The sequence below is a fragment of the Amphiprion ocellaris genome, chromosome 10 (assembly GCF_022539595.1).
Source record: "Amphiprion ocellaris isolate individual 3 ecotype Okinawa chromosome 10, ASM2253959v1, whole genome shotgun sequence".
NCBI lineage: Eukaryota > Metazoa > Chordata > Actinopteri > Pomacentridae > Amphiprion > Amphiprion ocellaris.
This window is the reverse complement of record NC_072775.1, coordinates 12,530,077-12,553,340: the sequence shown is the minus strand read 5'-3', so window position 1 is coordinate 12,553,340 and position 23,264 is coordinate 12,530,077. Positions and strand designations below refer to the sequence as shown.

Sequence of the window (23,264 nt, the reverse complement as noted above, 5' to 3'; positions counted from 1 at the left end):
ACTGTGTATTTGATGGACATTTTTTATCAAATAAAGCCACAAAAGCAGAGAAGGGATGTGGTGTTTATTACTATGGGTAAAAAGAGCAACTTCAAAGGTCTACACAACTCTAAATTTCTCTGATAACAACTATCCCTTCCTAGTGACAAACCTCATCTCAAAGCTATTTCCATAATTAAATACATAATAGCGTCAACGTAATTTGTTTGCGTCTGCTCTTGGCCCTCATAAGGTCCCCATGTTGTGCAAGCAGAGGCTCAACAGGCTATACTCCAGAGAGTCTTTGTCCATCCATCCATCCATCCATCCATCCATCGCCAATCACGCTGCCACCAACCTGTTCCCAGGCGCTCCAGAGGACTCTGCCTCAGCAGTCTGGTGATGAGATCCTGAGCATCAGCTGGCAGAGCGTCTTCCCCTTCCGGCCAGATGATGTCATCTGAACACAGAATCACAAACTATGAATCAAGGAAGCACTGTATGTACAAAGGTCAGGAGACTGAAGTGTAAAATTGATGACATATCAAAGGAGTAAAATAATGACCTGCATCATAAAGAGCTATATGTGTAGAACAACAATGAATTAATTGCAAGAATTTCTTACCATTGACCACTTGACCGAAGAGCTGCTCTGGTGTGTCTCCAAAGAAAGGCACACAGCCCACCAGGAACTCATACAGGATAATGCCCATGGCCCACCAGTCCACAGGCTTCCCATAGCCCTGCCTCAAGATCACCTCTGGAGCAATATACTCTGGAGTGCCACACACCTGGATAGACAAAAACAGAAGATGGAAGGCAAGGTTGTTATTTAAGGTCATAAATACAAGAGACAAGATGAAGACAAGTCAAGCTGAGAAGAGACAAACCTGTTTGTCGATGAATTCTCTGGTATCTTTTTCAATGTGTCCTTCATACAAGTTGGTCGTCATGTTCATAAGACCGATTTTTGACAGCCCAAAGTCTGTCAGCTTAATGTGTCCCATGGAGGTGATTAACAAACTACAAAGGAAGGAAACACAGAAATGTTTCATGTTAGATCAAATGCTAACCCCAAAGCATTTGAATTTGAGGCTCAAAAAAAAAAAAAAAAAAAAAAATCAAAGGCTCAAAGTTTGAGAAAACTCTGCTCTAACTTCAGAGAGATTGCCGGTCTTTTACAGATGATCGCAAGTCTAAAAATGATGAAAGCTTTTAAGTAATTCAGTGATGCCTGAAAGCACCGATAGGGAAATTGAGAAACTGTGACATGTGTGGGAATATTCTCTTTGTTCAACTAGATGAAAACTCACTTGTCAGGTTTGAGGTCTCTGTGTACGATGCCATAGTTGTGAAGGTACTCTAGGGCCAGGACAGTCTCTGCAAAATACAACCTGGCCATGTCCACAGGCAGAGGACCAATGTTCTTCAAAAGGTTTGCACAATCCCCACCTTAAAGAATAAAGAAGGCCATCATGACAGACACTGTCAGGTCAGATGCTTTGCTGAGACTTTCATGTGAATGACAAGTGGAATATTAAAGTATATGTATACTTTGTGCAACAGAATTCCACCATTTCTAACAAGCACACATTTAACAGACACACAATGTCTTGGTGGGTATCGAAGTAGAATCCAAAACAAATCTACCTTCCACATACTCCATGACCATGCAGAGGTGTCTCCGGGTCTCAAAAGAGCAGAACATAGAAACCACAAATGGGTTTTCAGCAAAGGTGAGGATGTCTCGCTCCACAAACACCTGCTGGATTTGGTTCCTAAGAATCAGGTTCTGCCGGTTGATCTTCTTCATGGCAAAACGTTGACGGGTCTCCTTGTGGCGCACCAGAAATACAGCCCTGCGTGGCAGCAAATGGACAAAAGAAGGCAGGGAGGGAGAGGGGAAAAAACAAGAAAAAAGCCAAATTACAGGACAAACCAAGATGGGACAAATTATACAGAAATGAGAGAGGAAGGGAAATAAATTGAGAGATTTTACAGGGAAAGACGACGGAAAAAGCAGTGAGAAAGCCTTGCTTATTAATGAGCTTCAGTTCAGACTTAAAAAGAAATTGCCCAGAGAGATTGTCAGTGTAAACACAAAAATACTACAATCACACATCCTCATTTTAGTTTCTTTTCCGCTTTTATTTGGCTCTCTGTGGTGTCCACAAAGTGACTGAGTCAGACAAACGCAAACAAAGAAGTCTGTCTTACTCACCCATAGGCGCCATTGCTAATGAGCTTTATAGTCTCAAAGTCGCTCTCCAGTGGTTTTCTACGAGGAGGGGTGCAGGCTGCTCGGCTCTGAATCACACACATCCAAAACACAGAAGGAAATTAAAAGGAATGCAGCTTCTGCATTACTTCTAAAAAGCATGGATTCATGCACTTCATGAGTTCATCATGGTAGGAAGGATTTAGTATAAACAAACCCCACAATTCGCCCATAAATCTGTATCTATCTGAGAAACCTCTCAGTGTTTAGCTCTTCCTCATTAGATTTTCTAGTTATTTAGAACAACTGCCACTCCTTTAGCCTCTTCTGTTTAGTTTCTTCTGTCGCACACTGTCACTTTACAGTTCAGTATGTCTACATTGTAACTGTTTGTAAGGTTTTACCTGTATAGGTAAAACCTCTACAGCATCATCAGATTCTCTGCTGGCTGCTCTGTGACTTGGACTTGTCTGCTCCAGATGGACCATTTCTGTAACAGAAGCAGACGCAACATATCAAGTCAGTTTTACAAAAACACCAGTGAGTATAAGAACTGCTTATATTCAGCTGTAAAGATACTGAAAGACGATGCTCAATAAAAGTAAATCAGACATCCGTCACTGTGCCTAATGCATGTTTGTTGGCAGGGTTTGCAAGAGTTTCTTCTGTAATTAGTTTATGATGTGTCAGTGACAATTGATTCTGCTATTCTATATTGGATATCACTGAAAATCAATGCAATACTCAGCATGGAAGGGCATTCTTTCAGTGTACACAATATCAGTAGATGCAACTAAAACAGAAATAAATGTAAGCACAGTAAAGTGCAAGTAGTAAAATAAACAAATTCACTAAAAAACATCAAAATGTATGTGCAATTGCAGATATAAGGAAGTATAAGTTTTTATTTAATACTATAGAATATTCTAATGGAGAAGAAAAAAATATATATATATATATTAAAGTAAGATAAATTCCTGTAATAATTTAAAGAGAAGACATACAAAAACATCAAGAATAGTGTCATTAGCACAATTCTCTGTGTGATTTCACTGTTTACAAAGTTCTCAAACTGAGAAAAAATATTTTTGGTTATCATTTATGTTTTTCTTTAAGTAAAATAGTGAACTTGAACGCATGATTTTTTGCTTAATGGAATTAGCCCATTAAGACCTGATGCAACATATGTGTATGCCGGCATGTGGATTTAGAGGGCACCTTAGGTTTTAATGGGTTAACAGGATATGAACTCCTTATCATGTGATTTTTGAAGTTGAATAAAGTGTTTATTGACATACTGACAGAGACAATGCTCTATTAATAATGGTAAGAATTATGATGTCTGTATTGTGCACAAGCATGTAGTAAAATTAATGTGAAAGACCGTAACTTGAAGTCTTTAGTGCAAATATGAGGCAGACGAAATAAAAAGTCAATTTTGTACCTTCCAGAGGATCTCTGGTAAGACCCAGCTGGCTGATGATGTATCTAGGAATATCAGTCTTAATGCCCTGGCCCACCTTGGCCTGGCCCTCTGCAACCTCCAAACGCTGGTAAAACTCCTCTGGATCAAATTCCTACACAAAACAAAGAACAGAGCTGTTGAGGTTTTCCTAAAGTCTGTGCTTTTTGTGGTAATGGCTTTTGCAAAGGAAAAAAAATTGAAGTGCCAAGTATTACAGTGTGCAGAAAAGCGCTGCATGTAAATATTTTGACAACCTACAAACCACGCACCACAGAAAAGAGGAAACCAATGTTGCAATGTCTCAGATATTTTTCCAATATGATTCAATAAAGTTGACACAATGACATACAGTACTCATGACAGGAGGCAGATTGAAAAGCTTTTTTAAAAAATGCATATTCTCAGACCATTAGATTAACATCTGGGCCAGTTTTAGGGACCTGTAAAATTGGGGCAACAGCTTCAACTCACAAATGATTACGTTTCAAAACACCATCCTGTCCAGCATGTAAACTTGCTGTTTGCTTATTCCAACAAGCACCGGGGTTATTATGGCAGAAACTCATTATTACTACAGCATATCATCAGTATATGTGAGTCACCTGTTACACAAGCATGTGAACCAACAGGTATTTTCAAGGCTCTAAGCCGGTGAACACTGATATGACGTCACTTGTGTACCTGTGATCATTACTGAGTCTTACCAGACACTCCAACAGCCTGGCAGGCCTGGAGATGATGATGAGAATCTTCTTGACCAGTTTGGTGATGATGGTCACCTCCTCGCTCTCTGAACGCTCATACGCCTGATCAGGACAGGACAAAGGATGATGGATTATTATTGTGACTTAATCCAATTGGCACAGCTCATCCGCTGGTACAGGGTCTATCTGTTCTGTAGCCTGGTGCATTCATTTTATCTTCTTACATTATCTGTGAGTGATTGAAGGGATCATGGCTGGTATTTCAACATCTTTTCCCCACCATGCCAGATTTATTCATTTTCGAAAACACTTGCAAATTCCCTTTTATTAACACTTATTGTCTCCATATCTTAGTCTAACATGGCCTTGCCTTGGTCAAATAGCAGGTTCAGAAACAGCGCAGCAGAAGTAAAAAATGTCAGTCAGAGTTCAGGTCAATCTGCTGTCAGTTTCAAACAGGTTCGGTGTCTTAACCTGTCCAACCTGCTACATGATTTGTTTATAAAAAGGTCTTCCAAAACAGAAACTATATTTTAACTACGCATGCAAGTACAGAGACAAATTCATACATTAAAATGTACATTTCAGAATGTGACAGAAGGAACCATTTTCTAAAAATAAACACCAAGCTGGAAAATAACTTTTGTGGCCTAGCAGAAAGTATGATTTTAGTGGAACTTATGGGCCATATAATGGCTCTCTCTCTTGTACTGCAAGATAAACAATGTTATGCTTGGGTGAATACAAGAAAGACTTATACTAACTGTATATGAGTACAAGAACCTTTAAATTATTCAACTTTCTGAATAAGAAAGTCATTTGGGGTCTGAGGCTCCAGCAGAAGCTGTCATCTATTTTGCAGAAGACAGCATCTTCTGCAGCAAAATTGTTGCTGGGAATGTTATGTAATAAATCATTACATAATCAAACACTTGACCACTGCACAGTTTTCTGAAATAATACAAAATGACAACACTATTACTAGCCAATGAACTGGAATCAGTGCCAATGAGGACAAATCAAACAGGCAATTTCAATTCAATGTTCCCAGTGCAGCTACAGTGTAGCGCACAATGTCCCACAGGGCAATCTAAGTTACCAAGAACCAGTCCACTGGCAATATCTTAGAAGGAACAAACAAATACGAACAAGATTATATGCATTTCTGACAGAACAGACAAACACCCACCTCATGTAGCAGCTTCTCCAATTTCTCTTGAAGCTCCACAAAGTACCTGGAGGTGACCAGGCCTTTCTGGGACTTGTCCAGGCAGTCTCTGGCGAGTTCCACCAGCTGGTGCTGAATGAATCCCAGCACACCATCAGCCAAGGGCAGAGCAGTGCCTGGGGAACACTCTGCAATGATGTCGAGCAGTCGACCCTCCATCTGGGCTGTCGCCTGGGAAACCAAAATGGAAGACTTCATTTAAGACAGTGATAGCATCATGGTATTAACAATTTCTTTAAACTCGATTGGTGAGTGAGTTCAGATATCCGGGAGTGTTACAATCTCCTGTACTGCTCTTCATGTGCAGTATAAAAAAAAGGTCAGTCATACATGTCTGTGGATGGTTTGTACATATAACACAATCTATAGAAATAACAAATCAGAAAGAGAAACAGGTTTTGATAAAGAGAGTGAGGCTCAGGAAACAGTGACATTACCTTCGGAAAGCGTTCCTTGTAGACATGGTTCATCATGACAATTTCATTATCAAATACTCCACAGGTCCGTCCAGGGCTGGGGGGGGGGGGACCCAACAAAAACAGAAAATAGGTCGGAAATACAGTGTCAGAATCAACTTAGTGTATTTGTGCACAAAGGAAGTTTCTAAAATCAATGCCGTATTTGAATCACCTTTAAAAAAAAGGGAATATTATTTTCAGGATATGAAGGAGTGATATAGGAGTGAGAAATGAGGGATGAGAGGCTCACATTACATTAAAATAATAATTAACAGTTTACTGAATATACACGCATAATACAATATATACGTAATACACAGACACAAAATCCATGAATGTCTTTTATGAGTGCATTACCAATGCTTGGCTGAATGTGTTTACTGCCACCCAGGTCATAAACACAGCATGTTTGAAAATCACACTAATGTGTTTCAGATCAGGTTCACATATGTAGTATCCATGACCACATTTGTTGTGTGCACATGGCTTCAGTTACAAGAGAGTGCCTTTTAAACTGTCCATACACATTACAAATCAATGTACTGTCACCACAAAAGTTAAAAATAGTGAACCCAGGTGCTGTTTTACACTATGTTGCATACTACAAATTACAATATCAATATGTCACATGCACTTTACTATTTCTGGGTAACCACAACAGTTGCACATGCAGCACGGTTTTAATTGAGGTCAATAGCAACCGCTAACCTCTTGGGAACTATTTGGGTGCAGCATGAAATGGTTCTCACACCCTCTGGAGCTATTTCAGGACAACATTGACACTTGTCGATCATCTGCTGTCATAAGTAACATGCACAGTCATTTAGATGTGATTTTAAGACATGACAAAAGTCAGTGAGATTAATTCAATAAGCAACAAAGGCCAAAGGTTTAGCTAATCACAACCCTGAGGGATGTTCCTCTCTGGTGTAAATGCCAACGGGTTGGTAAATATATCTATGAAGTACTTGTGTGAATTGTGCATGCACATAATGTGTGAGTATGTGGCACAGGCAGAGACGTGTTGCAGGAAAACAACCACATCAACATGTTGACAACACCCTTCACAGGCCAACACAAAAGTCTACAGCAACCTCTCCACTACTGAAGCTATTTAGAAGGATTGTTTCTGCAGAGCTAAATGATGAGAAAATGCTGCATTGTAATCCAGAGGATTATAAGTAAGTAGCACAGAGGCTTTTTCCAGAAACACATTCAATAGCTATCCCTTTATATTCAAATCTTTCCACTCAGTATTTTTACCCTTTCTAAAGAGTAAAAGAAGAAAGAAAGATATTAAGAAACATTTGGCTTGCTTTTGTCAGTTTGAAGCTGACTGGAAATCCTGGCAAATATGACACTGCTTGTTCATATTTGTGTTTTCTGCTCTGCAGCTGCAATGGGTACTGTGTGTCACCAGTGCTTGATGCATGTTTTCAGCTACTAAACGTAGTAGGTTCCATATAAGCTCCATCCTTAATGTCCCTTTCTGATCATTGATTAAACCCCTAAAAAGTCAACCCTTTGTATCACAGTTACTTTTTTTTCATGACAATAATGCCTTCCTACTTTGAAAAGGCCTGCACTATTGCTTCCTTTAGAATGTGCAGATCTCTGAAGTCCTGCCGCTTTCACCACTTATCCCTCCCCACTCGCTGCTGTTGGAGCACACATCTCACTTATGACTCAGTTTAAACACAGTAAAGCTACTCTACCCTACAAAATGGCAATTTGTAATATTGAACTAATTCAGCCATATGCATTATCAATCCAGAAATCTATTCTAAAGAACAAAAAATAATACAGAAATCCACGCCCTGAAAGTTGGCAGAACTGAGTCCTTATTTTTGTCAGCTGCTACCACCACCTCTTTTTCTACCGTGGGAAAAATTAAGATTTTAACACCTTAAGAAAAGTAAGCAAATTCCGACATCTTGAAGTATACTTATTGCCTCTCTTGAAGTGTAAATGAAATTATAAAACCAGTTATAATTAACTAAGTAACATTAGTGATGTAAGCAGCAGTAAACGACAGCAAGATACAACAGTGTTTCAATGAAAACAGAGTTGTTGAGACCTGTTCAAGGACTACTAGAGTGAAACAAAGTTAATTCTGAGTGATATTTATGACAAGCAAATCCTACTTAAATCAATGAGCATGTAACACCTACTTGAACACATTTCAACAAGCTCTCACTCCTGCTTTCTAGACTATGCTATCAGTCTACTCAAATGCTCATGGATGTTTTAATGTGCAGCATTACTATTTTTGTGTGTGCTTTTAGATATTTTTAGTCTACATATCTGTACTAAGCTTACCGCATTTCGATTGTTTGCATGTAGGTGTTTTTGTACTATTTACTGTGCATATATTGTGCATGGACTGAAGCCAGGAGGGGTGTAGCTACTTGGGTTCCACCCTTTTTAATCCAGATAATATAAGGGCATTATCTATTCTCCCAGGGCAGCACAATGTCACAGAAATGTTTGTGTAAGAGAAATAGTCTCACATATTTGCACAGCGCAGGTATTGCATGATTCAAATCCAAGTTACCTGAGACTGCGTGAACGGAGTCTGACAGGGGGCGAAGGGTGAGATCCTTCTTCGTCCGCCACACTCTCCGTGCTACGGAAATGTTTGAAGAGGAAGTGGAGATCATCTTGCGTGGGCTGGAAGGGCAACTGGTGCAATAACTCTTGGGAAGAAGATGACTGGGTGGGAAAAGTAAAGACAGGACAAATGGGATGTGTAAGAAGCAGAGAAGAAGACAGTGGAAAAGAATTGTGTATAAAGGTCTGGGTACTGTAGTTAATATAGTAAATATTAAATTAAATCAATCAATGATGGAATACCCAACCTTTTGTCTACTTTTAGTCATGTTTGAATGTATGAGAGACTGCGCTTCTACAGCTTTGATGATATAACATCCTGTGTTAAAAGGCTTCCTCTGATAAGCGAGTCACACCGCTGCTCTCTCAGATTCACTCATTATCCTCTTAATACTCAGAGTCTTAAAGGCTTTCATGTTCCACTACAGATCGGAATTAAACGTAACACTTAACAAGGACACGTTGAGAACGGCTGCAGTAAAGTAAAACATCCTGAATCCCTTCCTACTTTTCAAAAAGGACTCGGTGAACTTTAGCGGCCTGCTACCCTGAAGCAGGTTTTAGCAGCATTTTCTTTTTTCCTGCTGCAGCATGCTTTGACATAGCAGCATCAACTTTTGTGTTGGCCATGCATGCATTTGTTTTCTCTTGCTGAGGCAAAATATGTGACACACACTGCAATTTATGAGACTTCCCATCTGGCTGGGTTTTTGTGTTTTAGTGGAGAAAGACAAGACTTGCTCACAAGACTGAGAGGAAAGAGAAGAGTCAAACAGAGAGAAGAGCAGAGAAAAAGACCAAGTGAAACAGAATAAGAGACTGATGGAGTAAGAAAAAAAGAGAACAAGTGACTGAAAGGATGCGGGGAAAGATACCCTGAGGAGGAAACTAGAGACGTGTCAGAACCGAGCAAGAGCTGCATAAAGCCCTCACTGACAGCAAGCCTGAAAGGGGCATTGTGGTGGGAGGACTGACCTCACCATCTCCAAGCCATGTGGTCGGCCATACAAAATTACAGCCGTGACACAGGAGCTGGGTATTGTTTTTTTACAACCCATTGCAGTTTCAGTAAGGGCTTTCAAGACAAAAAATCTCAAGATAATCACTATAGAAACCCTCAACAATTAGCTGATGGGTGTAGCTGGGCAGTACGGTGTGCTACCCCTATTTGACTTTTCCCGAAAGGAAAAGCTGAGTAAAGCAAAGTGAAACACTGTAGAGTCCCTAGTCGTTTGTGATGTTATCCAGGAAAAAGAAACAGGGAATTTCAACAAGACCTGTGTTATTTTAGTGATTAGACTTATTATTCCTGTACTTTCCCTTGCTCAGGAGGGGACACAGAGTACAGCTCAAATCATTTTGGAATAAAGTCATTCATTTCATAATGAAGGTCACATGGTAAACTATTGACTTAACCATGTGGCTTTTTGTTTCTACAAAAACAAATCTAGGTTTATCGTTGCATTCATGCAGAAAAATACCCCATATTGACTGAGTGTATTGAACTGCCATGAGGATAGAAAACTGTTAATCGTTTATCAAATCTACTGCAGTTTAAATAATTCCAGTACAACTCAAGAAAAGACATCTGGGCACTGATTCCCATTTCCTCTCTGACGTGGAAACCATGGCCCAAGGTTGATGATAGAGAGATGCATCATCACTGGACTTATCCTGTTATGGCTGTCTGAGTCACTGAAGTGTGCCGACTTCAATCTCTAGTCAGCTGCTTTGTATAAACCAACTGCTGCCCAAACTGTCATGAAACATCGCAGTGATGGTGTGAAGATTTCCAACCACTTTTGAGAGGATCTTTACTGTATTACCAAAACAAATTATGCCAACAGTATGACAGAAAGTCACAGCACTTAACTTCAAATAGTCTACAGACACCTCAGGGTAAATGTGAAGTGATACGCTGCACAAAATTAAATTAAAAACAACCTCCCCTGTAGAAAAGTTAGTTTTGTTCTTCACCAAGAGAATAAAATATGGTCGGACAGCTTCATGTCAAATGATCCCAACAGAGACATGTTTTTAAGAGGTGGAAAGTAATTAAAGGAAGTTTTTAAAAGGCTCTTAAAGTATAGCTGTCTTCTGTGTTGCCTAATTAACCACTCCTGTTTTTGACGCATGGCAGAATCGAAAATACAATATGCTTTCTGATAAGTTTACATAAACAACAACCAATCTATGCTTGCTGATAAGTTTACATAAACAACAACCAATCTTCTTATTGATCCCTTCGATATGTTTTTTTTTAAATTATGAGCAAGATACATAGTAGCTGGAGCTTCTCAGTGCTCTCTGATGTACAAACTGTGATGGTGACACACTTTCTAAAATGGCTGATATATACCAGTATTGATGCATGTACAATAAACTCATTTTTGTCAATATATCAACCCAGCTGATTTAAAGTCTAGCGCTATTAATGCACGTTGCTTCTAGGGCTTCACTGACTATGCGATGCTATATTCAACATGCATGGGGCAACTAACCTTTCAGTTTCACTCCTTACACATGATACCATCAAGTCTGTGACCAGCTGTCTGTGTTTGTTGATTTGCACATGTTGGGGCATTCTGCACTGCAAATTTTTTACCGCCCTTTTTCGAGTCTACAGGGAATGAGCGTTTCAGATTCCCAGACAGATGCTGGATTACATGTCACTTTAAAATGTTACATGACAAGCTGAATCCCTTTACTCAAAATGTAAGTCTTTCCCTGTGAGTCGTTTGTCAGAAAATATAATACACACTTTCACAGTTCATCTAAAATATGGTTCACATGCAGAGCTTTTTTATACAAGAATCTACCCTATAAATGGTGCCCGCTGTTAATCAACAAGCATTTATAGGCAGATTTATTTCTTACAGTGTGTAATTTGATGGGATTTATAGTTGAGTTTGTCAGCACCAGAACTTTACAAGACACCACAGCACTGTAAACTGACTGAAACAATGAGTGCAAGTAGCATCGTGAGCTAAATGCTCCCATGGCAGTGGTTTGGAAAGAGGCTCAATATCTGATGAGGGAAAGAGGAGACAGACAGAAAGACAGATTGAAGCTCAGCTTACAGATACTGATGAACTGGGCGCATTGGTGCAGTATCCAGATGACGGAACAGACGCCACAGACCATCTTCGCCCATCCGCTCTGCTGAAACAAAACAGTAACCGGCTGCTCAGTGGTAGCTCACATGAAGCCTACACATCCTGTCGACTGACTCTAAACTTCAAAGTTTTGCTTTTTACATCTTCACATCTCGGTTGAATAAAACATTGTTCCATGCAAGTTTAAAGGCCACCAGATAGCATCTGAAGTTTGAATGTGTGTTCTTAAGAAGAACCAGCAGGCTTTCATTTTCTTACCTTTCACTGCGGGCCAGTTGGCTACACAGATGTAAAAGGAGAAAAACATAAATGGAGGAGAGAGATAAAAAGAGAATGAGGGGTGAGTAGAGACAAAAAGTGAGAAAGAAAATAAATACTGTTTAATGATAGTGACAGAGTGAGTCTGGCTGTCAGAGTCACAGTCCTGTTAGTCTGTCAAAGCTCGCAGCCAGTGGCTGTCTGCTGTTTCTTCTTCTGAACACCTGCCAAGCTGCTATCATACTGCAGCACTGAGACCTACAGACACTTAGCTCATGTCTCATTATACAAACACAGAGACATACAATAGGCCTACACTCATAAACACTGCATTAAACACCCACCCAAACCACTACTACACACAAAAAACCTCAAGCTTTATGTGAAAAATTTCCACTTGTTCTGTCTGTATCTCCATCGCCCCCCACTCCCTACTCTTCGATCCAATATGGCACTCTGAGGACATGGCCCAATTTTTTTCACTGATTCAATCCGTTATGACAAAGATGGTCAAATGTTTCCTTGTAGAACCAGCTCTTGGGGACATGTAGCTAAATCAGAGGTGTCACAATGAAATTGGGTGGCTCTGCTGTGAGATCTGAGGGTTAGTGAGGTGTGTTAGACATGTGCTTTCTCATCTGGTTCATATCCAACATGCATGACATCCACAACATGTTAATAAACCCCTTACTGCTGATACTAGAGTATCGTATTCAGGTCCTTTAAGTCTTGTAAGAAGGGGAGAGGCCAAGATTAAAAACAAGGTTTTAAATCGATGCTAGAATCAATGTCTGGGTTGCAAAATAAAAACAACAGGTGGGAAGCAGTCCTCAAAGCCCATAGGATAAAAAAAAGCATCTTTAATGGCAACTACAATCATTGAGATGGTTCCTTATCATGTTATCCCTTCCTTTGAATTTAAAGAGAACTATATATTCCTTGCGTGAATGCCAGCTATTGCATGTCTGGCTGCTACTCAATGTTCATATGACAAAATAGCTGCACAAACCGCAGGGCTATATAGCTTATGTGAATAACAAATAAACCCTGTGGAGCCGTCAAAAGTGCAGTCACAGCAACTCTCTACACATTGGCAGCTTAAATAGTCAGAATAAATTTAGATGACTCCGACAAGGCATTTCTATAAGGATCCTTCCCCTCTCCGTCCCCGAGCTTATGGTGCAATATGCCATGCTGCACTGCAACATATCACATGGCATTATATATTTAAAGTACATTCAGCGAGACAAAAGCTGGATATTCTTCTTGTGTATGCATCCAAGTCTATACGCTGCTGTTCTGCTAAGGTTTACTTACAAGCTAGTCATAACACACTATTTTCTGCAACTGGACGAGGATGCCAGTTCCAGTGAGTGCTCCTCTAAATCCCAGTGAGTCTATAAACAGTTGCAGGATGCGTGATGAGAGGGCAAGCTCTGCAGTTTTTCCCCATAATCACAGCAGCACAGAGTAATGAGTGTGCGCACCGACTCGCCTCCTTAATTGGCTTGACAAATGCCAAAGCCCATGTCCAGCAAGTGGCCCTGGGGCCTTTCAGCTGGTCCGGCTTGCTTCTCCATTGCCTCATTTCCAAGGGCAAAGGGAACAAGCCGGGGCATGTTCATTATTCATTCACTCAGATTCCACCATAAGGAATGTTCTTAGGTTATTTTGGTGATTTCGAGGCTATAGTCTAAAATAAGTGGACAATTCTGGTGCAGTGTGGAAGTGGGTTTAGGCTTCATTAGGCAATAATCCTGCCGAGGAAAAGTTCCCAATAAAACCAGTGGCAGTATTTAATTCAGTGTCATTGCAGGGTTCTGGTAACCAGTATGTAATGGACCATAAACAGACATATATTCTATTAGCATTCATTTCTTATATTTTAAACTTAAGATTTTTGTAGTTTTGTCACCTCACATCTTTGCATGAGGAATAAAGAAGTGACTCTAACGCTAAAATGTGCACTAAATCCACTGGAATTTCCTCTGCATTTTGAGTCTCACTTCTGATAACCAATTTTCCTGCTCAGTTATTATGGAAAATACTACTGTAATAACAATCATTTAAATTCTGTCTTACCTGCGAGCAAACTGGAAGTTGGCAGAGGTGCTGGCAGAGACATTTCTGGGGCTTTCCGAAGGGCTACTGCCAGCTGAAGAAAAAAAAATCCATTACAAATTTAAAAATGGGCAGAAGCTGAGAGAAACTATGGACATGACTACTAATATGCTGAATTACTGCACTGGCTGCCCCCTGGTTTTACAAAACAAGTTTGAAATGCGTGCAGTGATCATCTAATGAATTTTGCAACTGGTTTCACTTCACAGTTCAACCTGAAACAATCAAATCTTTTAATTACAGTGATGCGTTCACAGACAGTAACTAGGCCTCTTCACTGCTTGATCAAAGAATTTCTGTGTCAGCAGACAGCAGGGAGTCCGCTTGTTGATCACACACCACATACTCGCTAAGGGACTTTCATGCCAGTCAGTGAGGGCAAACCACTGCCACACCCTGATTAAATTATTTTTTAAATAGGTACAGGGACTAAATGCATTTTCACAGAGCCAATCAGTGAACTGCAACAAGGAATAAACACCCAGAGGGAGCAACATTGAAAAATACCATCATGAAGAGGAAAACCATTATATGTCTTATGCACTATACTGTGAGCACATTATAATCAAACAGCAGTAAAAACCTGATAAACACCAGAGGATAACTGGTGTTAGTCTTGTGACATACAGCACCAAAACAAACAAAGCTGAGGGAATATATTCATAACAGAAAGCTCATCCTGTGGTCTCCTGCCACAAATGAACCCGTTCATTCCATCATTCCAACCTCGCTGACTTGTCTGCTTTACACGAGATCATGACTACATACATTATATTTAATGAGCCTCCAGTCAAATTGCCAAACCACACACTGAGCCAGGCAAACGTCAAAAACAACACACAAGTACCTGTGGCAAGTGGGAGAGGTGAAAGCGGTCGTGACAGTGTGGGCGATGGGGTCCCGACCGCCAAACTCCTTCTCTTGTTGTTACGGGAACTGAGAGGATGGAAACAAACAGAAGAGATTTTACTTTTGCCAATGCAAAACAAACATGATCACCCAGGCCAGGAAAACGTTATTTATCAGTCTTAGTGCAGTTAACAGCTGTGTAAAATAAAACACGGTCAACCTATGAACTATTCTAATAGGCAAAGCACTGGTAACTGTAAAGATACTGATAGTAAAGTTTATACACACACATGCATGTATAGCTACAAACATGTATTTATATAAACATATAAACACACAACCATGCGCTGATTTTTGCTAATGTGACAGCAGTGAATAAACATTTTGATAGTCTAATGTTTGGAAGTAGTTGCAGTATGACATTAAATCAAAGTTTCAATGATGATCCAATGACATCTGGTGTGTCTAGAAATGTTTCCATGTGAGAATATGGGAAACATCTGGAAGTACTTGCATCAGTGGGAACACCTGATTCTATAAAACAGCCTTGGTCGGCTGTTATACAACGATGAAGACAAATGAGTAGAACCATGACACAACTGAGGAGGCCATAACATACTGTCCATACCATTATACATGCATCATCTTGGGTGAAAACTATCCCTATCCAAACACAAACTGATGTACAAGTAAGAAAAGCAAGGAACAGATTGTTCTTCAGTTGCCTGCTGAGAGGTTGAGTAGTTAATACAATTTTGGTAACAGATTTTTTTTCTAGAAAAATAGTCCCTTTGTAATAAATGCCAAGTTTTTCAAGTTCATGATGTGTATCGTTGATGCACATTGTGAGGTGTTGTCTCAGTCAGGCTGTTATTTTTGAAGCCTGTGTTGTTTTCATAAAAGTTGTTCTGCCCTTGCAAGTAGAGTTCCTTTATCATGAAAGAATTTTCCCCAGTTTGGCAGATTTTTGTAGAGCATATAAGGTTATTTCTGTGTTTTTTTTTGTTTTTTTTTTGACAAATGCAAAATCACCTAATCCTTTCTGTAGAGCTTATTCTTTGAAAAGGTAAGTATAAAGTGGTGACTGACAAATACAAGCGGCATTTCTCTAAGCAGGACTGACCCAAATAGAGCTCACTGTTTATAATGCGGTTGCTTCAAAGTTCATATGTTATTTTATCCACATCCTGCATGTTTATGTGCACGGCCCTCTGCATGCTTGGTGCTAACTCAGTGTTAACAGGCATTTTCATTCAGATTGCAATTTTGGCTCCTTTTCAGATCGTTTTTGTGCTCTGCTATAAATCTGGGTGTAATGCCATCATGCTCTCTGTTTCATCCTGATGATTTCAATGCTGTCTCTCTTTCTCTCTGGCGGTGACCTAAAATAATTGAGGGGCTGAGACGACAACAGTGCCTGACATTTCTGGGTCGGTACTGAGGCAGATTCACAGACTATACAGCCCCCAACCCAAAAAGACTCAAAGTGGAGGAGATGCACAACAACAGAGGAACCGGGGAGCCAATAAGTGCATGATTTTGGCTTCAAAACATCTACAACGCTGATCCAATGATAGAAACACTGGGAGTGTACACCATTTCATTCTTATCAGTAAATAAATGAACAAACACTCGAGCCTGGACAAAATACTGGCATGAAAGCTTCACTGTATCACACCATTACCACGTGAGAGCATTATCAACAGTTAGCAGTGATAAGACTGCTCATATTTAGGACTAACAATAGCGGTTTGTAGGACTAGGCTGCCATGGAATACCATGAATATAGGCCACTAAGATGCAGGCCTGCATGTTTCATATGTCTGCTGATGGTGAAGGGCCTCATTTATTCACTGAAGTCCATCTACAATCACACTGTGGTGAACCTTTTACATGACTGAGGTATGAGCCCAACTATATGGAAAAAAGTGGAGGGTCTGACATTCCACATATAATCATGGGCAGACTATGATTATTTGGAAAACTCCTGCATATTATATGGAAATGAAAGATGCGGGTACAGGCTTTCATCCAGAACTTGACTCATTAGCAGTGATCTTGCAGTTTATGCACCTGGAAGCTAACAGATGCATAGCATGTCAAAGCAAGACAACATTTCATTACAGCAATAATGGGATTAAAGAAAAATGAGATAAAGATGCCATAATCTTCGATAAGATCCCTATGAGCTCACTGTTTACCACAAACACACTGAGTCATTGGGCAATAGGGGCTGTCGGGTAAGGGCTGATTAAATGTATCTCACAGATAAGGGCGCATCCACAACACCACAGTCCCACTAACCGCATCAGTGTATCGATCAGCACCGGGTCTTGGTGTCGCTGTATGCGACAGCTGGCAGCAGACAATGCAGCCTGCCCACAGACACACACACACAACAGTCTACAATGGCCACGTTTCTCTGTCGGAAACAAAAACTAGGGCGGATGTAACCGACTCATACAGTAACGCGCTGTAGGCTCCCACAGACAAGGCATTATAAATCTGAGCTGTACCCTGATAACGCCACCAAACGCCACGGGGGGTTGCGTTTACGTGCCGTTAACGGAATAGCTCAACATAAACGTTCAACAAATTGCTATTTATCGGGCAGCGAACGCCACAGCTGATGACAACCACAGCAGGGCAGACGTTTTGCTGCAGTTTGGTCGAGACCGCAGCAGCCTTGTTAGCATATTCAGAAAGACTGCTCCCAAAAACAGGTTTTCGTTACCTTTTCGATCTTTTCATCATGGCCCCAGTCACAAAACTAGTTTTGTAGCTTGGCAACACGGTCCAGTAGTAGTTTTGGTCAGACATGTTGGTGGTTATCGATAGAGCCAATCCAGATCTGAGAATAAGTCTCCTCTTGTTACAGAGGCAGCTTCATGGTAAACAGTCTCTCCGGGGGATGTGTTGCTAGCGACGGTGGTTAGGCCAGGACGCCGCGTCCAACGGCAGAAACTCCATTCAGCTTCGGTACAAACTGACCCCAGACCCTCGTAGGGCAGCTCGGATGTACAGAGCAGCTGCTACGGCCATGCCCGCCCCGTTTCCTGTCCGTTTTACCGGAAAAACGTCCGAAACAGTCCGTCTCCCGCAGGATGCGACATTATCGAGCGATATCTTCGTCAAAATATAGAGTGATACAAACTTTCCAGCTACAGCAATCGTCGGCCGCACTGCGCAGCCGCGTCAGCGCGCGCCAGCGGGAGGAGGGACTAATGATGCTTTCAAGCACTGTCGGAAAAACTGGTTTCACCACTATAACCAAACAAACATTAACCGTAAAGCAAAAACACGTCGAGAAATTAGGTATTTTCATTGATAAATTTCACTTACTAGCCAACACTTCAATATCTCAAAAAAGCAATAAAGGTACAACGTGCACACGTGCCATATCTTGGTCACAACTAGCTTCCGACAGTCTTGAAAGTGGCATTTTTGTCATCAGGGAAAATCCTCATGTGATTTTAGCAGATTTCAAGGACTGTTCAAAAATGATCTCATGGGTTCGAACTGTTTTCTTAAATTTTAAAAATAAGCATTTGAGATTTAGAAACAAAGTCATATTATTAAAATAACTTTCGCATGATATATTTAAGTAACCACACAATCATCCTATTCTCCGAGGTTGGATTACCAATTGGCCAAAGTGGGCGATAGCTCTGTGGCCCCAGGTCTTCAGGGAACCCAGAAGTCCTAGACTCACTCCCAGTTTGTTCGTGGCTATGGAATTATCTGTCATGAAAGCTGCATTTTTGTCATCAGAGTATATATAGATCCTCATGTGTTTTTCGTACATTTCTGTCCAACACGTGGTCCTATGAATTCTAATTGTATCCTGAAATGTTAAACTAAGCAATTAAATGTGAAGAAATTGAAATTAAAGATTCAGATGCATGCATATAGCATCTAATAACTTTTGCATAATATACTGAAGTACCAACACAATAATTCCAGGCTCCAGTGTTAAATTACCAACTGGACAAAATGAGCAACTGCCCTGAGGCCCTGAGGCCTTTAGGGCACCCAAAAGTCCCCGATTCATTCCTAGTTGGTTTGGTGGTAGTTTAATTACTTGTTCTGGAAGTTGCTTTTTATCATCAGAGAAGATGGAGATGCTTGTGTCATTTTAATAGATTTCAACGACTGTTCAAAACATGGTCCCATGAGGTCAAACAGTGTACTTGAATTTTAAAACTAGACAGACATGAATTGTGATTAAACTGAAATAAGGACATTCAGAAGCTATGCTATGCTACATAATAACCTATACATGTTCTATTTAGCATGTAAGTAGCAACACAGTAATTCTAGGCTGCAAAGCTGGCAACTGCCCTATACCTTCAGGGCACCCAAAAGTCCCAGATTCATTGCTAGTTGGTTTGTGGTTCTATAATTACTTGTAGATACATGTTTGACCGTCTTTTTTGTCTTTTCTGACTGTGTTAAGATTTGCATGGTACCTATTTGTTCTCATTAACCTAATTAGAACACAGCAGAAGCCCACAGCTCTTTTTTTTAACCCATAGGGAGTTAATCCAGCCCTGTGAGCTATCACAACGTTTAACATACAAGACAGAAAAATCCTAAAATTGCTGAACTTTCCAGACGCAGACACACTAGAGGTCCCATGATAATCACAAACAGCAACAGCTTTTAGCTCACAAACATACTGTGCCGGATGTAGCACCTAAAATGAAAATTTCCTTGTTTGTCTGACACCTAATTGGCACAAGGACGGCTGCAGCCCAAACTTATATAACTCATCAAAAACCTTTATATCTGTTACTTGAGGCCAACTGTTACTGTTGGCAGTGATTCTTGTATTACCTCACTCACCTAGAGTGAAACTCTCTTGACTTAAGCTCACGTATTAAGCAAGGGGAAAGCCCCTGAACAAGTTAGAATCAAAGAAAGGGTTGATGTTATTCTGACTGGGCAACAAATTCACAAGCAACTTCCTTCATGCTGTTCACGTGTCACTGATATGGTATTGTAACTTGATGTCAGCTGTAACAATGGAGCGATTACTTTGAATTCTGGGCAGGAAAAGACTCAGAAAAACAAACACACAAAAACATCAGAGCAGTTACCTGAAAGTTCTGGCTCAGTTTGCTCGCTCAGTTCAAATATTTAAACACACACTGCTCTGGTGAAATGGTAAAAGCCGATTCAGACAACACAATAAGCATGGAGTTTTAGCAACAGAAAAGACTAGATTATTGATTCTCACATACTGGGAAGATTCGCTGCATGCAGAATAGATCTTAGTGTCTGTTCTCACTTCCTAAGTTTATGTAGAACCAGTCTGAGCAGTGAGACGGCTCTATCTTCCATGCAGGAGTCTTAAAGCACTTTCAGAAGCTTCAGCCTCTCAGGGGAGGACCGAGTAAATACATACTGGTGTGGAAATTGGCATGCATGCACAACAAAGCTGACAAGTGACAGACATCTGGCTGGTCTGGTTTGAGGGGAATAAAGGGGGGCTAAAGGAAACAAAGACAGAGACAGCACAGAATAAACCAGCTGATAATACTTACACATTTCCCCTGCGAGGAAGACTCAGTTCTTTCTAGAATGAAAAAGACGGGAAAGATTGAAATGAGACTATTTTCTTTTTAAAAAATGCTTCTTCTTTTTTGCTCTGATAGCGTTACTTTGAAATGCAAATATCTGGGATGTTTATTGTTTGGCTTAAGGGCTTCTTCTCCTATCGGTATCTTTTCCTAATCGGGGAACACATCTCATCCTCAATGTGTTTGTCCAGAAAGACAGGTTTAGGAAGAGTAAAGTTGCAAATTGTTTGCTGCTGTAACACTTTAAATTCAGATGATAATATGTCATAGGGGCTTTCCAAATGCTCTTTCCCTCACACTTATTTTCCTTTCAGTGCCGTGTAAATACCATTAGCTATAATATGGCCTAGTTTCTTGCATGACAAGTGGGCCTTGTAGCCATATAATTGCCAGGAAGCAAATCCCCACCAGCCCATCCGTAGCTACTGTGTTAGAGCTCAGACAAATGTAGAACTGTCCTTGCCCCTCAGGATGTGAAGGACAGGGTGGCACTCCGTCACACTGACAGGTTCTGTACAAAACCATTTTGAGAGTCCCCTCACTTATTCTCACAATTCATGGCAGAAAGCGACGCATTAACATCACATTTAAAAATAAGGTCAGTAAACACACGCCTAAACAAGGATATTTCGTCAGTATTTTAATTATAATAATGATCGTCAGGTTCTATATTAGTATAATGACTGGGCTGCACTTCATCTACGTTCAATGAATGCAAGGTGGGAAAGAAAGCAATTACTGTAACTGAGCGGGAAAACCCACTGTGGACAGGGAGCCTTTCATCAGAAACCTCCTCCATGTCAGAGCTCAGGTGGAAACAATACAGCTTTCACAATTTATTCAGAAAATATACACATGAATGAAGTAGTGTGAGGAAAGAAAAAACACTTAACCACTCCTATTCTGACCATTCCTGACTAATAAACATGGCACCCAGGAGAAGATTAAAGAGACATCTCTGCCAGTCTTCCACAAACCCTTGGGTTTCATGCTCCTATCACCACGGCAACCAGATTATCCAAAGCCCCAAGGAAGAGCTCCAAAATAAACACACAAGTACAAGTAGATCACATTTACAGACTACATTTCATTATGTGCCCTAATTGCTTCAATCTATGGACTCATCGTCTGTTCTGACGGGTGTTTATGGTAAAATAATCAATACACATAATGTTTTCCAAACGGTGTCACATGATTACCATAGGGAATAAATAGATAATAAATATTTTAAATGGAACATCAGAAGCGGATCAAGCGCTACACCCAAAGCGGATCCCTGAGAAATGCTACATCGTCGCCAATGGCTCATCATCATAATCATATTATATCTGTTTGCCTGGAAACAACCACGATCGGAGCCAGAGCGCTGTCATGACAGCCGCCGCTTACCTGGAGACCTCGGCGTCTCAGGATATTCGGCTCATCCATCACTGAAGACAATAGAAACCCCGCAGCGGCTTCCCGGTCAGTCAGTCAGCCCATACTGCGTCCAGTCCTCTCCCCGGAGCTCAGATATAGATACAGACCTCCTCTCTGCTGCTACTGCTGCACCACCAACAGCTCCTCCACCTCCACCTCCTCCTCCTCCTCTTCCTCTTCCTCCCCGGAGCTGCACGACCGACCCGAAGAGGTGATCAGTTCATTCAGCCGATCAGCTGATCAGGAGGGAGGCAGGGCATTAACCTGGTCCCGTTAATGAAGAGGGAACACACGCTGACCACACCCTCTTATTGATCTTCACTGTTCGCATGCAAATTACTGGCTTCACTGTGTGTCATGTACAGGTCAAGGTCCATCAGATGCAAAAAATACTTGAAAAAATCTTTAGTTCTCTCAAAAATGATTAGTTCTATTCTCACACCCAGCTCCAGTCTCATCAGTAGTTAGGATTTTCTTAACAAATTGGTCACCAAATATTGCCACAAAATAGGATAAGTAAATAAATAAATGTTTTTTTTAAATGCTAAGAATAAAAACAGTGAAATAATGATATATTCTTATTTAAATAAAGTAAAACCTGTGAAATTTGACAGTCACACGTTGTGAAATGTGTAATATTACAAAATATAGAACATTATTATTATTATTATTATTATTATTATACTTTTTTCTACGGACGGGGAAAACGCATTTTTGACGCCCTAAACATACACGAAAACGCATGAAAATCGCCACACACATCAGGACTGGCGAAAAATTTGATATTTTAGGGGAATGGCACGCGTGCGTGCCAAAATGGCTCAATAGCGCCCCCTAGAAAATTACGAAAATTCAGCCCCCGGACAGCGTTCGACCTAGACTTCTGAAATTCGGCACACATATGTAACTCATCAAGACGCACAAAAAAGCCTCTTGCATCATTACCCATAATGCAACAGGAAGTCGGCCATTTTGAATTATGAGTCATGTTTTGGACAATTTTGTGTCATTTTTGGACATTTTTTAAAATCTATAAACTCAAACAGCGTAACTCCAAGAGAGCTGAAATTTGGCCAGGATGTACTCCAATCACGGGTGATCAAAAGTTATCAAAACGCTCCGCAAAAGTCTGAAGGCGTGGAAATGGCGAGCCACGGAATGCGGCCATTTTGAAATATGATTCATATTTTGGACATTTTGTCATTTTTGGACATTTTAAAAAGCTATTAACTCAAACACCGTAACCACAAGAGAGCT

At 40.5% G+C, this 23,264-nt stretch overlaps 1 protein-coding gene across 6 annotated transcripts in view; it reads right to left on the bottom strand.

The window, feature by feature from the left end:
- The window catches only part of mast3a (microtubule associated serine/threonine kinase 3a), a 29,678-nt gene extending 7,505 nt beyond the window's left edge, over positions 1-22,173 (bottom strand). The window contains exons 1-18 of one of the 6 annotated variants that reach the window (XM_023267641.3): positions 21,978-22,173; positions 20,553-20,584; positions 15,005-15,093; positions 14,119-14,191; positions 12,037-12,057; positions 11,743-11,824; positions 8,607-8,764; positions 6,032-6,107; positions 5,556-5,765; positions 4,367-4,468; positions 3,642-3,774; positions 2,602-2,687; positions 2,201-2,286; positions 1,630-1,838; positions 1,293-1,431; positions 870-1,002; positions 605-770; positions 338-439 (exon numbers count right to left, since the gene is read on the bottom strand). In XM_023267641.3, the coding sequence (XP_023123409.2) occupies positions 338-439; positions 605-770; positions 870-1,002; positions 1,293-1,431; positions 1,630-1,838; positions 2,201-2,286; positions 2,602-2,687; positions 3,642-3,774; positions 4,367-4,468; positions 5,556-5,765; positions 6,032-6,107; positions 8,607-8,764; positions 11,743-11,824; positions 12,037-12,057; positions 14,119-14,191; positions 15,005-15,093; positions 20,553-20,584; positions 21,978-22,016 (1,936 nt within the window). In that variant the 5' untranslated portion in view covers positions 22,017-22,173. Of the gene's footprint in view, positions 1-337; positions 440-604; positions 771-869; positions 1,003-1,292; positions 1,432-1,629; positions 1,839-2,200; positions 2,287-2,601; positions 2,688-3,641; positions 3,775-4,366; positions 4,469-5,555; positions 5,766-6,031; positions 6,108-8,606; positions 8,765-11,742; positions 11,825-12,036; positions 12,058-14,118; positions 14,192-15,004; positions 15,094-17,740; positions 18,196-20,552; positions 20,585-21,977 lie in introns of those variants that run through there. The other 5 variants (XM_023267645.3, XM_023267639.3, XM_023267640.3 and 2 more) reach the window with 5 other exon arrangements.
- Positions 22,174-23,264: the final 1,091 nt, after the last annotated feature.